The 16,722-nt window shown below is 38.4% G+C and overlaps 1 protein-coding gene across 3 annotated transcripts in view; it reads right to left on the bottom strand.

The window, feature by feature from the left end:
• P2RX1 (purinergic receptor P2X 1) overlaps positions 1-16,722 on the bottom strand; it is an 834,383-nt gene that overhangs the window by 331,898 nt on the left and 485,763 nt on the right. For all 3 annotated transcript variants that reach the window (XM_044082908.1, XM_044082906.1, XM_044082907.1), the window contains one exon: positions 13,467-13,600. In XM_044082908.1, the coding sequence (XP_043938843.1) occupies positions 13,467-13,600 (134 nt within the window). The remainder of the gene's footprint in view (positions 1-13,466; positions 13,601-16,722) is intronic.

Here is a 16,722-nt window from a genome sequence, read left to right as displayed (position 1 = left end):
GTAAACCAATTCATACATAGTCCACTATCTTGGGCCTCCAATATTAACCTTTCGTCTTTTGGTTTAAATTCACCTTTCGTTAACCATTCCTGCATTCGATCCTGATCAACACACGGTTATTCCAAGAGTTTTCTAAACTTGCAACTATATTTATGCTTTTTCCACATTTCTTGCCTTCTCATCTGATCCTTCACTTTATATTCTTTCTTTTGTTTTTTGGAACATTCAGTTGTTGCCTGATTTTTATCTACTTCTGGTTTGATTTCCATTCCCACTTGATGCCTATATGCTTCTGCTAGACTAAGTAGGGAAGTTATCTTAGACTTATTCTCATGTTTTAAAACTTTCACTACATGTGGGTCTTGTGGGGTCAGCAGATATGTGTGCAGTCCTAAAATTGCAGATCTGTACATGAAATCAATTTTGAGGAGGCCCATCCCCCCTTCAGAAAGGGGAATATATAGTCTTGGTATGCAGTTACTTTTATAAATCATTTGATAAGCATGAAGCATCCTTCTGATTTGCAGTTCAACCAGTTCAATACCTTTTGGGGCCAGTCAATCACTCTAAAACTGTACGTTAGGATAGGAAGAGCAAATTGGTTTATAGCTTGAACTTTGTTCCTAGATGTCAATGCTGTTTTCACTATTAATTTAAGTCATCTAAAATATTCCTTACTGAGTTTTATTCACATTTCTTCATGTTTTATTTTTGATCCTTCATCATTTCCCAAATAGTTATACACTCCCTCTTGCTCAAGTTATTTTATTTCACATTCTTGTCCCAAACTGATTTTTTTCTGGTGCTACAGCTTTTCTGCTTTAAAAGGTTGCTTTTGCACATTTATCAAGACCAAATGACGTTCTTATATCATCTGAAAAAGTTTTGACCACCTGCAGTTGTGCTTTCAGTCCCTCATCTGATGAACTATACAGTTTTAAATCTTCTAAAAAAAATGAAAAGTCTTTAAACTTTCTTGTATTCTGGGAGCCAAATTGTAGCCATGACCTAATCTGTTAAGCAGACAGCTTAATGGGTTATGGGCAAGACAAAACAGCAGTGGTGATGGAAATTCACCTTGGAATATCTCCCTCTGAATTTGTATCTCTGCAATAATGATTTGTCCTTTATTATGGCTTAACTGCATACTGGTTTGTCACTGTTTCATGGTCAGCATAATGTAATCAATCAGTGTAGGGTGTATCTTATACATTTCTAAGCACTGTTTTATCAATGAATGTGAGATACTGTCAAACTTTTGTAGTCTATCCATGCCATTCTTAGATTCTTCCTCTTTTTCTACTTCTCCATTAAGACTTTATTTAACAAATCATCTTTTGTTCCATATGACTTTCTTTTATTACCCTTTTGTTCTTCTGCCGTGATTGAGTTTTCTTCTAAATTTCTATAAACTGTCAGCATCAATTGCATTGTATAGTTTATATGCGATCAGAAGGCAAGTTACTGGTCTATAGTTTTTAGGATAGCTTGCTGGTTCACTCTTAAGTAAGAGCATTGTTTTTCCTGTTGTTAACCAGGCTGATGTCTGTTCTGGGTGCACATATGAATAGTTCTTACTCATGGCTAAATCTTCATGCAAAGATATTAATTCATTTAGCCAGAAGTTAGGTACTGCATCTGGGCCTGGAGTTTTCCAATTTGGAGCTTTTCTTAACTTTGTTTCAGTCTCTCTGACTGTTACTTCACCCCATTTCATATCCTGTACATTTGAACTTCTTATTCTTATTATTTATTCATTTATATTTGTTTACTGGGAAAGTCTGACTGGACGCAGGTCCTTTTTCAGCGGATGCACGGGGAGAAAAGGTCCACATCATGTACATGATAAATAGAGATACAAAGTTGCAGCAATAGTAAACAACATTGCAGGTTGTTGGCTTTAATACAATAGCAAGATATTGATTATCAACAGTATATACAGTAAATGTTGCAAGTTAAGATAGTTTCTTGTCGTTTATAATATTAGTAACAAAGTTGTCAGACAAGATGTTACAGTATGTAAAGACAACTAGCTATTTCTGGCTATGGTTAGTAGTGGTGGTAGTATAGTTGGGTTAAGAGTCTAGGTGGGGGGGATAAGGGGGGTGTTAGTCTGGATTAGAACAAGGACAAAGCCAGTGCAAATTTAAGTGGAATTTGAGCGCAGTCTTGAAAATGCTGCTGGAAGTTAAAGTAGTTATAGAGGGTGGAAGATTGTTCCAAAGTTTAGATATGGTACATGAAAATATGGCTTCTCCTGCTGAGTTTTTGGGTTTGATAACAGTGAGTTGATTTTTGTTGCTTGATCTTAGGGGCCTAGTGGGGTGATAGGGTTGGAAAAGGGTTTTAAGCGAAAGGATGTTAAGGGGGTGGTTAATAAGTTTATGAGCAAGGGTGGGTTGATTAAAGTGAAGGAGTTGTGGGAGTTCTAACCAGTTTAATTCTTTAAGGGAGATACAATGATGGCTGCAGTAGGAGGTTCCAGTGGCAAATTTAGCAATTTTGTTGTAACAAGCATCCAGCTTGTGTAGGTCTGTCTGTTTAAGGTTGGTAAATATGGGGGACGCATACAGAAAGGTGGAGATTAGCTGGGAATTAGCTATGGAGATTCTAGCTGCCTTGGTTAGGAATTGGCGGCTTCGATATAATGCACCAAGTTTCTTGTGAACTTTTTTTATTGTGAGAGATATGTGGGTGTCAAATCTAAGTTTGTTGTCTATTTCCACACCAAGTAATTTTGTGTGTTCTGATGGAGAGATGATGGTATTGCCTTTGGCAAGAATGTTGAAGTGGGGGATGTTCTGGGTGGCTTTGGAAGGTTGGAACAGGAGAAGTTTTGTCTTACTTGGGGTGAGTAGGAGCTGAGCATTGGATAGCCAGCTTTCTACAAAAGAGAATGATTCCTGTGTGATTTGTTGTAGTTCTGGTAGAGTGGAGGCAGAGCAGATGAGAGTAAAGTCATCTGAGTGCTGTATAAGAGATGCTTGTGTGGTGGCAGTATGTAGGTTGTTAGTGAAAAGTGAGAATAGCAGAGGGCCAAGAATAGACCCTTGGGGAACTCCGAGAGTAACTGGGAGGCGAGGTGATATGTTATCATCCCAGATTACTGATTGCTGGTGTCCATGTAGATAGCTGTGGAACCAGTTGCAGGCTGGTTGTGAGGAGAGGTTGGGGAGCGTAGAGAGTAGTAGCTCATGATATACCATATCAAAGGCCTTTGAGAGATATAGAAATATGGCAGTAGAGAAGAGGCCATTGTTTTTGTGATGACGTATAGTGTTGGTGAAGGACAGCAGAGCGGAGGTAGTGCTGTGATATGGCCTGAAGCCATGTTGGGTTTTGGAGAGATTACTAGCTAGGAGGTATTTGGAGACCTGGGTGTTGAATACATTTTTCAAGTATCTTGGAGAGAGGGAAGAGGATAACAATGGGGTGGTAATTGGAGAGGTCAGTGGAGGGGGTGCCTTTGTGGAGGGGAATGATGTGGGATATTTTCCATATCGAGGGAACATAGCCTTCTGTTATATATTCTTTGTTTTACTTCTATCTATTTAGCATCTTTATTTTTCACAGGATCTTCATAAATATTTCTCCAAAATGTATCTATTTCTTTTTTTTTTTTTTTGGTGGTGTTTCAATTCCTTTTGCCTTGTTTCCCAGTTCTCTATAAAACTTTTTTGGGTCATCAATAAATTGCTTATTTTGTATTTTTCCTTTATATTTTTCTACAAATCTTCTACATTTTTGTCACTGTGCTCATGTTTTTAGTTTGTTATCCACGATAGTGCACAATAGATCCTGATCTATTATAATACTGCACATTGTTTTTATCACGTCTATCTTTCTGAGTATTTTTGTTGATCTGTTCTCTCTTCTATACTCTTCTAACACTGAAATGTCTTGTCATAATTGCTTTATAGTTTTCTCTATTCTATACCTCCATGATGGCATTCGATTTTTCCCCTTCTTTTCCATTACTGCCCTGTGTTCTTGTGGTAAGACTTTATGTATTACTAATTTAGCTGTACAGTAATATATCTTATTTACTTCTCTTATATCGTATGAATCTCTATGGACAGTCCTAATTAATATGTTCATTTGTTTTATCAAATTTCTAATTTTTGGGGCTTTATTGAGCTTCTGTAGTCTAGTTCTTTTGTTGATTTTAATATGTCTCTCCATCTCTATTAAATCAAGCAACTCTTCTCTTAGATAATTTTTGTCTAAACAGACGGCACCTTCTTTGTCTTCCATTTCCTGCAGGCATTCTATAGAAAGTTCCAGAGCATCTTCATGTGACGTTCTCTGCAGTTTCATCATGTGTCATCCATTGCTCTTCATGTGGGAACTCACTGGCCTATCTCTCCACAACACTGACTGTGTCAGAGTTGCCATAGTTTCCTGTTCCTTCCCTTGCTGTCCAACTCCAGCTGAATGTTTGTACTGGTTTCCTATGGAAGGCTCCAAAGTATCTTCATATGGCAATTGATCAGTGGGTTCCCACTCCACTGGTTTCTCCTTAATTTGAGTTCCCATTGCTCTATCCTGCTGTGATGTTATCTTAGTTAAATTTTATACATTAAATCCTTCCCTTTACCCAGGTAATCCATAACCTCAGTTTCTGTTTCTTTAACTTCTCCATTATTAAGCCTCTTTTCTACTTTTCCTCTTTGTTTTCTTATTTTTTGTATTGTCAAATATTCCATGTTCTGATGCCTTTGCCTGTATTTCTCTTCAAATATCTTTGGGGCTACCTTTTTGTTTGGATTATTTTGGCTTTGACTTTGCATAAATATTGCACCATATCAGATCTCTGTTTCTTTCCCATGCCCATATTTCTTTTTTATAGATTTCAAAAGTCTCTAGATTTTGCTCTTTATATTTTTGCACTTCCACAGTCACTTCTTTTTCACAACAGCCCAAGGTTTCTTCATCTATATAGTGTTTTCCATGGATCTATTGTATTAATGAACACAAATTTGCATTTGAAGCTTCCAACAGTTTTTCTTGTGGAAGTAGTTTTCTTTCCTCTAATTTCTCTCTCAATCTTTTTGTATATCTTCTGTCTGGAAATTCTGGGATTCTTGCATAATAATAACAATACATAATTTCTTTCTTATCCTCAATAGTCCACTCTATTGACTGTATGGCTCTTTTCTGGTCTATCAGTTTTTGTAATTTTTGTGGACTGCTACTTCCTTCTACAACAAGGGGCCATCCTTCCCCTGGGGCTGGTCTAGCCCTATTGTAGGAATGGTTCCGTATCTTGAGGATTCCGCACCGTCATTTTTTCCAGTCTTGGCACCAGTGCTATTACCAAGATTAGGCACTTTTTTATCCTGGGTCTTGTGTACCCAGCTATTTTTTTTTATTTTTTAACCTACTTCTGTCCATGGTAAATGCTATATAAAATACAGTGTACATATCAGTGTCATCTTGGTATTATGAAAAACAGGGTCCACTTCGTGAAGGTACTCACCAAGACTTGAGAACGAATTCATTTCCAACAATACTACTCTCCTTTACTTGATTTATCATCTCTCCATTCAGGCCCCATGGCTACATTGTAGCCAAGCATATGCACTGACAGAGTCCCAAGTTATGTACCAGAAGTCTTCTACATCCTAAATGAATGGGTTTGCAAAGTCAGTATTAATACCGCTGCATCTGCGTTAATACAGTCTGTAGTTCCAGTCGAATGCATACATTTCATGTATTCAGCAAAAATTCCAAACTTTAATATATGGTGGATGTCATATGAAGCAGGGAGTGCATCAGGGTGTGGGGCTTGCTCCCCATTTCACTCATATCTACTACGGAGAGAGAGAGAGAGGAGAGAGAGAGAGGAGAGAGAGAGACAGAGAGAGACAGAGAGAGAGAGAGAGACAGAGAGAGAGAGAGAGAGAGAGAGAGAGAGAGAGAGAGAGAGAGAGACAGAGAGAGAGCGAGAGAGACAGAGAGAGAGAGAGAGACAGAGAGAGAGAGAGAGAGAGAGAGAGAGAGAGAGAGAGACAGAGAGAGAGAGAGAGAGAGAGAGAGAGAGAGAGAGAGAGAGAGAGAGAGAGAGAGAGAGAGAGAGAGAGAGACCGACAGAGAGAGAGAGAGAGAGAGAGAGAGACACAGAGAGAAAGAGAGACAGAGAGACAGAGACAGAGAGACAGAGAGACAGAGAGAGAGAGACAGAGAGAGAGAGAGAGAGACAGAGAGAGAGACAGAGAGACAGAGAGAGAGAGAATGGTAAAAGTTTTATTTACACTTTACAGCATGAGTTGAACAGAGCTTTAGGACAGTTTTGATTTACTATGACAGCTGACACCCTCTGATTTAGTTTTTTACCTGCTTGATGTGATTAGACACATCCTCTGTGGCTATTAAGAGCCCTTGGTGGGCATAGAAGAGCCACTTTTGTCGGCCTCTTGAGGAGGGGGCAGAGAATGCTTCTCTGTTCCCTGGTGTGATGTCCCTGACATGGATTGGTCTGCTTCTCTGAATTTTTCTGTTAAAAAGAAGTAGAAAGTTAAAGATTTATCTTCTCCTGTCTCTGTTACTTTAGACAGGAAAGGCTTACTGGGCTTAACTTGGGGCTTTGTTCTGGCTTTCAACCTTTCTCATTCTGAAACTACTTGTAAGAGAGAAAGGGATTCATCAATTTCTGCAGACTCACAGTTTGATGTTGAAACAGCTTCAAGTTCAGGCTTTACAGCATATGATACTAAATCCACATAAAGTATCCTTGCAAATAAGCCCACTAAAATTCTGTCAAGATTCCCTGCACATCTCATTGTTTTCATTAAGCTGGTAGGTCAGGTGATCTTATTGTTTATATTCAGACAACTTTTAGTGCTCAGGTTTCAGTACCTTGGAGAAAGGATAATTTGCACTTTAGGAAGTGCTAAATAACAGTTTCCTTTGTGTGTTCCCTTTATTTACAGCCCCATACTGTGAGGAAAGTATTATCACTTCACTTCTTTAAACAATTATTGAGATCAACATTATGTGATTTTTTTTTCTGGTTTGCTATAATTCCAAAGAATTATGTGACTCCATAAAATTATATTACGGCCCAAGTGTATTTTATACTACCATGTTTACTCCCCAAATTCCCAATTTAAAATGGTATAGCAAGTCTCTGTATTTATGATACTGTAAGAAAGACCTTAGTGATTTTTGGTAGGATTACTATCAATTCAACTAAAGCCATTTGGACAAATAGACTTGAGAATGGAAGAAGCTTTTCAAAGGTTTATTTCATGGAAATCTGAACTTTCCAAGGATGAATCTCCCCGCCTCATCACCACACACACACAAAATCAGATATAGGGCTGAACAGGATCTGCTACAAGCTCTTGAGTCCCAAGTGCTCAAAAAACCTGCCTTGAAGCCAGGCACTGGACAATCTTTTAGCTTGGGTAGGCTGCCACTCGCACTCAAACTCGAGTATGAGTTTGAGTAACTAGCTGCCACACTTTACTCAATAGCATTATTTGAGTCTGAGCAAGGTCAGTGTGACAGCCATGGGAAGGAACCAGCAGGGAGATTTTAGGGTGAGGGAGTGGGAGAATTTTAGAATTAGGGAGCAAAAATGGAATTTAAGTTTAGAAAGGGGGGGGGGGTTGGAGTTTTAGGTTTAGGGAGTGACTGGAATTTCAGGGTTAGGGAGGGGAGTGAAGTTTTACAGTAAGAGATTCAGGACTTTGAATGGGAACTTTGTGGGAGTTTTGGGGTTAGAGTTAGTGTTCTGGTCAGACTATACAGTTTTATAGGGTGGGGTTTTGGGAAGCCTACAAAGAAATGGGAGATTAGGCTACTAGGAGTTCAAGTACATGCTTTTTTGAGTAAGTGACAATGAGCAAGTTTGTCATGAGTTACTAGCATGCAAGCACCTGTAGCAGACCCAACTGGGTGCCCTGCACTGCCTGCCATTAACATAATCATCTCTAAGGTTGATACACTGCGGGGTTAAGGAGATACCCCCCCCCACCCCATTTAGGATCAATCCCTTTGAAAGAAACATATTTTAATGAAGTGGGTAAAATGCCAGTTTGCACAATTGAGTTTTAATAAATTGCATGGCAAAACAGAAAACCTCCCAACATAGGGAATCTGTGTATGAAGATGTTCATATTTTGAGTTTTATTTCATAAATCTCATTAGACTAATTCTGAAATGTAATTAACATGCAACAAGTGTATGAAGTAAAAGAACATGTTTCTCAGAGACCTACAGAAACCCACCTGCTCACTTCGTGACTTACCATACCTTTGAGGCTCACATAAATGTCTTTTATTGCTGACTTTGTTATATACTTCTGCACATATACACAAAGAACTATAATCCCCTTATTTCTTTATTATGGGTTATTCGTATTGTTTTACAGCTATGACTGGACCAACAGAGTTTAATTTTAGTAAAAATGTTCAGGTACTAATGCCCTAGAAACATGTCACCTTGTCAAACATGATATGTCCTCCACAGACTATTCTGTTTTTCCTCTTTGAAAATATACTAGGGGTGCTACAAAACAAGTACTTTACTTATCTAGATCGTACTGTTCTTTGTTTTGTTTTACTGTCTTACAATCTGAAACATGTTTTTCCTAGTGGAATTCTAGAGGCCTGCCAAGTCATGGCTGCTGTCACGCTACATAATTTATTACTGTAACTTTGAGTGCTTTCATGTATGATACAAGTTTGCTTTCTTGTTTTCTCAAATGAGCATAGTAACCTAGGAAAAATACTAGGCAAGTGATCACAGGGGCCATGAGATATCTAGCCACAAGAATAAGAATAATAATGAATACAGCTGGTCAGTAGACATGTGGTCAAGGAAGCTATTAAAGAACCTTGTCCAATTTCCTAATTGCTCCAGAGCATTGTTTGTTTAAGTGACTTTCCTCAGTCACAACGTAGGAAAATGGAAGCCGACAAACTCAAACCCTGAACTGCAAGAAGCAGCTATCTCATAACCTTAAAACTGTGCACTAACTGATGACTAGAACAGACATGATCATCTTTATGTGGTCTAGTAAACTCCTAACTGCAGTTTGGAAAGCTGTGAAGAAGAAAACCCCTTTGGTGGAATTGTCTTGGTGGTGCATCTTTCTCACAACATTAATTCACAGGCAGACACATTGCTTATTAGCAACAGAAGTACACAATTTCCAGTAAAGGCCATTAGTGTGTTCAGTAGTGCTCCGTTATGCCATAATAAAATAATGAAATGTATCCTTGTAGCTAGTACTGCAACTATACTTACTCTTTCCAATGCACATCTCTCAACTGTCAAGAATTTTACAGTGTCTCCAGATCTTTATCTCATCCTTTTGGTCTGTTGCTCATAAAATTTGTGATTTCCTGGCAAATCATTGAAAAATGAACTCACTAAAGAATAAGAGACAATTCAAATTCAGACTACATATCCTTCAGAAATTGCATGTCAATGCAAAACCTGTTAGCAACTTTCAAAGTTTATAAGAGCGATATTTCAAATCTGTTCCTGATTTTGGGCCTTTGCCCCCTCCCCCTCCATTATTTTTAGCTTTGTCTGGAATTCTTGCACTAAGAGATTGAATGGTATATTTCTATGTAATAGTTTTATCATCTCCTTATCCATTCATTGCTGTTGATGCCAAACCAATGCACCCAAATAAAACTGGAGATACCTTTTTCTCAAGTACTAACTTTTCTTATCAAGAACACAAACAGACATCTACCTTACCAATCTCCTATACCTACAGAAAAAAGAAGACACTGACATTTAAGCTTTATTGAGTGCAGGTGCTGAAATTGTGGTATCAGGCTTACAGGTCCCAGGTCAGACAGCCCACTCCCAGGTGTGGGGGCTGAAAGATGCAGTCAACCTTCTTAGCAGTGCGGGCCACAGTATTTGGGTTTTCTAATGCAAACCTGATGATATATTTTACAATATTCAGTCAGGTACAACTCTCCATAGAGATGTCTTGGAAGACCTGCAAGCCTTTCAAAGGCTACACAGAGAGAGGTGAATGGGGTCAGTTGGACAACCTACAAACTACCTCATGAGTTGCGGATATTCTCAAAATTTGGGGTCACCTAGGAAGAGGCTAGGAAATTCAGCTCTTTTTCTACATCCAAGTCTCCAACTATGACTTATCTTGGGATTTCAGGCACTTAGGATTCCTAAAATCTGTAAAGGGCTTCTTGGGAGGAAAGACGGAGGAAGCCCTTTTTAATGAAGACTTGGGGGGGAGTAGACTTCACACCAGCTTGAAACCTCTCTGTCTTACTGCAGGGATCAGATAGGCCCCATACCCAAGGGCAGGTACATCTGGAATTTTCAAATATACAAGCAAATCAGTCAACACTCAAGAAGGCAAAACCATAACCTCAGTACTGACATGGACAGCTGAGGAACCATTGCAGGGAATAACTATGTCAGCATCTTCATTGATGACAGAAAGGCAGCTGCTGGCATCACTGGTATGAATCCAGTGGCTATCACCCATGGCAACAACAATGGTGCTGAAGGCACTAGCATCAGCAGGACTAATGTGTAGGTCATGGAAACCTGCAACATCAATGGCCTGTATCAATGCCTGGCAATGCAAGCCACAACAGGAATAAGTGACAGTGTCAACACCAGAGATATTGTAGCCATCAAGTTAACAGTCAAAGCTAAGTGAAAAAATCTGGTACCTGCAAAGCCAACACAGATACTAGAGAAGTAGGTTATGGGTAAAAAGGAATCCCAAATAACTCCCTGCACCTTGGGATAGAAAGGGTGGGTGTACGGACACCAAACTACCTACACTGAGCATTGACAATGGTCTCTGGCTTCCCGGCATAATCAATAGCACCAAGGGAAGGAGAAAGATCAGACCTCAATGTAACTGACTTGGAAGTTCCTGGTTGAGCGACAGAAGAAATACCTTCAGTCCTTGATGATTCCACCAGCATAACAGCTGGAAGTTTTATAGACACAAATAAGCTATTGGTTATCTTTACAACAATTGTAGTAACTGGTTACGTCATGGAAGCAGAAGGACATACTACATGCCTCTCATCCTACCGCATGCACACCTATGGAACATGCCTTTCAACTTCTTAATGCAAGAAATCTGGACAAAGCCAAAAATTAAATAAAGATCAAAGGCCCACAAATTGGACAGATTTTCAACATTGATCTTATGAACTTAAAAAGTTGCTAAGATAACAGGTTTTGCATTAGCATGCACATTCTGAGGGATATAAAGTCTGAAACTTAAATGTCTGTCATTATTTAGTGACTTCAATCCTCAATGAGTTAACAGAAGACCACAAATTTTATGAGGAACATACCAAAATTATGGGGGGAAAATGTGGACATCCTGTGAAAATCTGGACATTTGAGAGGCGTGCCATGGAATGGCTCATCAGCTGTTGCAAGATGTGAGGAACAGCCTGGGCTCAATAAGGCAAAAAACAGATGGTTTGACAGAATACTAGTCAAACCCAAGGAAAGTCTAACAATAAGAGTTGAAGAAAGTAAGAAACATGTTTTTACACAGAAAACCACTAAACTACAGCAGAATTCTTGAAATAGCAGTCTGGGGCCATTTCTCTTACTGAATAAAAGCATGACAAAGAAGATCTGGGGAGACAGGGCACCACCAGTACTTACATGGAAAGGGGGAGTGCTCCAAGTAACCTGAGAAAATTTAACAAGTCAAGTTGTCTTAAGATCTGTAGCATCTGCATTGTTCTCATGGAGGCCAGACATCCTCTTATCATAACCACCATCTCACACCACCAGAGTATAGCCAAGATGTTTGGAAGTGTACATAAGCTTATAGAATATATTAAATTCCCCAATCCCATAACGTGTAAAGCTAACCAGGCATTGTGAAATATATACACACACACACACACACACACACACGCACACGCACACACACACACACACACACACACACACACACACACACACACACACACACACACACACACACAGATGGATAGACATCAACCATAAACCATGATAAATATGATAGCTTTTAAAAAATAAATGCTAATATATCTTATTGTAAGAATTAGATAAAATGTGACATATGCCTGGCCATAACCACATTTATACTATTTGGGAAGGAACATTTTTTTCACAGACTGATAAATGGTAGGTAGAAGAACATCAATGCAGAGAAGCAGAATCAAGTGATGACTGAACAAAAAGTTAAAATAAAGACAGAAACATTATTTATGTTTGTATATATAAACAAATTGTGAGGGGTTGGAACTCAAGATCAGGATCCAAGCTTAGGGTCTAGGACACAATGAAAAAAATGTTATTTAGAGAACTAGGAGATGATAATTTAGGTAGAACCTCAAAATATCTTACTTGTGATATTTAGGGTGCGACAGCAGATATGAAGTGATGCACAAAAAACAATCTGTTCTGAATGACAGACAAAATCACAAAAATCCAGGAAAAAACATTAATAAAAAAAATGAGAGCTGGCAGACTTATTGAAGAATTTACAGCTCTCTCAAAGAACTGAAAGCATGAAAAGGTGTTCCCAGAGTAAGCCTGATTTCAAGATTACTGTCGGTATAAGTACTATAACACTTAACCCATTTTATAAGCCACAGTAATGTATACGTTTCTCGGTTCTCAGAGGATTTACTGCAGTTGTCATTCCTTGTGTCTGTAGTTTATATTCTGAAATAGAAAGCACTATCAGAAGGTGTGTGTGTATAAGTGATAGGAATCTGGATAGCCAAACACAAGTTGACAAATACACATATGCTGTCTTTTGAAAAAAGATGAAGCTTCATACTTGACAGAAAAATTACACTAACACAAAAAATAAATCAAAGGTTTGTTTTTCTTAAGTATCAAGAAGTATTTAACGTCTAATTGCACATCAGTCACAAGTAAGTAAGTGGGACCTGTAACATCTGCCATCCATGCACATCAAATAGCTACAACACAGCTTTGCCTCTAATAATCTGCATCCATGAATAAAGGATAATTTATAGCAATTCAACCAGAATATCCCAGCATTACTCTTTGTTTTATAAAAATATTTATTTAGCTGCCTGTCATTTTTACAACTGAAGAATTCCAGTTTTTTGGCATGGAGATATTGCCGTTTATTTTTATGTATATGTTAGTGGATGGAATGATCTGACTTATTATTCTGGCAGCAGAATTTTTACCATAACTGCAATATCCCTTTGTTGCTTACCAGATGCCATGCAGATGGTGACTACAGATGAACCATGAAGATGGAGATCACAGTAAATATTACAGTAAAATGGAGCTTGGCTTAACAGTTAGCATTTCAACTTGAGGGCAGCATCTGAACAATGCATGCACCATCCTATTCTGCACATCAGTTACTATTTCCAGACTTCCCCAAAATCATGTGGCCATGTAGGTTGAACACACAGGCATTTGGTTCACGTATTTCATTAAGTAATATGACCTCATAAAAGCTGATGTCCTCTTACCTGAAATTAAAGCCTTCTGATACTTTTTCTTTGCTGTCCACATAAAGTCCATAAAACTGATACGTAGGTATGCAGAACCTCACTTGCCAGTCCAGGTTGCAGTCCCAGTCTATAACAATGCCTAGCACACCTCCCTGTCATGAAAGAAACACAGATGTCTAAACAGTGCACAACAAACTGCATTTCAAGTCTACATTATGTTATATTGCACTCTATTTGGAAATAATGTACTAAGCACCAGGGTGGATCAGTCATAAATGAAAAATTATTATTAGCTGTTGGAAATCTGCTGGTCTATTAGAAATGAATTCCAGTCACCTTACTCCAGCTCCTATTAGGCAGGTCTTCATCTACCACAAAAGGAAATCTAAACCACTTACAAAGGTTGACACAGTGGTTAATATTGCTGCCTTACAGTGCTTGGTTCTCCAGTTTGTTTCTCGGCTTCAGTTCCTTCTCTGTAGAGTATGTATATATTTCTCAGGTGTTCTTGCTTTCACCTTAAATCCTAAAGATATTCACAGGTAAACTGGCGATTGTCTGATTTGCCTGCAGGTATGTGCATGCTGTGTGTGAGTATATACAGTAGTTGCATCCTTTGATGAGACGGTACCCTGCTCAAGATTAATTTCTCTGCCTTACACTACATGAATGACATCATTGGCCTCGACTCCCTAACAGCCCTAAACTAAATTACCTTGGTAAATGGAGGATGAATTTATGGTGTCATTGTTAAGCAGGATTATGTAAGAGCCTTCACAACTACATGGCTCCTCCTTTTTAGTAAAGTTAAATACATAATAACATTTCACTGAAAACTGGAAAACTATTGAAACTTTTGTGTGTGTGTGTGTGTGTGTGTGTGTGTGTGTGTGTGTGTGTGTGTGTGTGTGTGTGTGTGTGTGTGTGTGTGTATACATTGAAAACTATGAAGCAACTACAAATAACATTCCACAAAGTTTTTACTACATTTATGCAGGGGGGCTCCGCCCCCCACCCCCCCCCCGTAAATAAATAAATATACCAACTCCAAGGTCACACTACAATGGGGGGAAAAGGTAATTTCCTAATCCCACTGTAGTGTGACCTTGGAGTTGGTATATTTAATTACGGGGGGGATGCAGGGGGGCTTGCCCCCCTGCATAAACATAGCAAACATAGTAAACAGTGTCTGGGATGTTATTTTTAGTTGCTTTATAGTTTTCAATGATTTGAGATTCGATGAAATGAGATTTCGACGATTTGGTCTCGATGATTTGAAATTCGATGATATGAAGTGGAACCATATATATATATATATATATATATATATATATATATATATATGTCTTTGCTTGGTCAAAAGCCCATATACTCAAACTTTATTTTCATGAGATGAAAATAACAAAAACTGAATCCCTCTTCCTCACTGTAGTGCAATCCCGGAGTTGTTATAAATAATTGGGGGGAGTGGAGGGTATAGCCCCCCATCTAGGTGGGTCTCAGGTACTACAGTATGTTTTCATGAAGTTTTGGGCAAGTGTTTACTTGCCGTGGGAAAAATGCACGGTTAGGGATTTTAGTCTTTGTTATTTTCTTCTCGCGAAAATAACATCCGAGTATTTGGGCTTTTGAGCATGCAAGGTAGATATATATATATATATATATATATATATATATATATATATATATATATATATTATATATATAAGATATATATTATATCTATCTATATATATATATATATATATATGGGTCTACTTTCATACACCGAACGTACGAATCACCGACACACACATCCCCGACCCCAAACAACCGACAACACACCACACCGACACCGCAACATACCGAACAACAAAACACCGACACAAAATACGCCAAATACACAAGCACACAACAACACATCCACTAACCTAAACCTAAACCCTAACCCTAACGTCCGACACTATCGCACACTTCACCTACCTGCACCCTAACCCTAACTCACTTACCCACCCCTAACCCAAGCACCGACACCATCGCACACTTCACCTACCTGCACCCTAACCCTAACTCACTTACCCACCCCTAACCCAAGCACCGACACCATCGCACACTTCACCTACCTGCACCCTAACCCTAACTCACTTACCCACCCCTAACCCAAGCACCGACACCATCGCACTTCACCTACCTGCACCCTAACCCTAACTCACTTAACCCGTCCCAAAACTACAGTCCCTCACTATCACACACTTTCCTAACCCGAACCCTACCTCCGACACAAACACACACTCACCTGTCCCACATCCTAACCCGACATCCCACAATTTCGCACACTTACCTGACCGCTCCTAACTCCGTAACTGTCGCACACTCCTCATGTCACGATCGCACATTTCCCTTGTCGGTCTTTCCGCTGTCGGCGAATCTCCCGTTCGGTAAACCTACCTGTCGGTCATTTAGTCTCCTCTTCCCGCGTGTCGGCGAATCGTCGTTCGGTCTCGAAGTAGACCCATATATATATATATATATATATATATATATATATATCTCTATATATATATATATATATATATATATATATATATAGATATATATATATATATACACACACACACACACACACACACACACACATATATATATATATATATATACATATACATATATATATATATATATACATATAGATATATATATACATATATATATATATATATATATATATATATATATATATATATATATACACACACACACACACACACACACACACACACATATATATATATATGTATATATATATATATATATACATATACACATATTTATATATATATATATATATATATATATATATATACACACGCACACACACACACACACACACACACATACACATATGGATCCCTATGAGGTGATCAAGTTTTAAAAAACTTGAAATTTATATGGCCGAGACCATATAATCGAGTTTTTGAAAACTCAAAGTTTTAGAATGGAGATCGTGGTACAAGGAGGAAGAAGAAATTTACGTTTTTCTTCATTGTAGTGCAATCTCAGAGTGAGTATATATAATTTGCAGGTGGTGTGGGGGGGTGCAGGGGGGCTTGCTCCCCTGCATAAACATAAAGTAGAGTTTTGTGGGTTTTTTTTGGGGGGGGGTTGATGTTTGAGTTTTCAAAAACTTGATGATATGTTCTCATCCATATGAATTTCAAGTTTCTGAAAACTTGATCATCTGACATAGAGCTCTCTCTCTCTCTCTCTTTATGTATATATATATATATATATATAT

The sequence above is a fragment of the Protopterus annectens genome, chromosome 9.part0 (genome assembly GCF_019279795.1).
Source record: "Protopterus annectens isolate FY-2018-M chromosome 9.part0, PAN1.0, whole genome shotgun sequence".
Lineage (NCBI taxonomy): Eukaryota > Metazoa > Chordata > Ceratodontiformes > Protopteridae > Protopterus > Protopterus annectens.
Note: the sequence above shows the minus strand (reverse complement) of the source record. Positions and strands in the feature narration are given on the sequence as shown.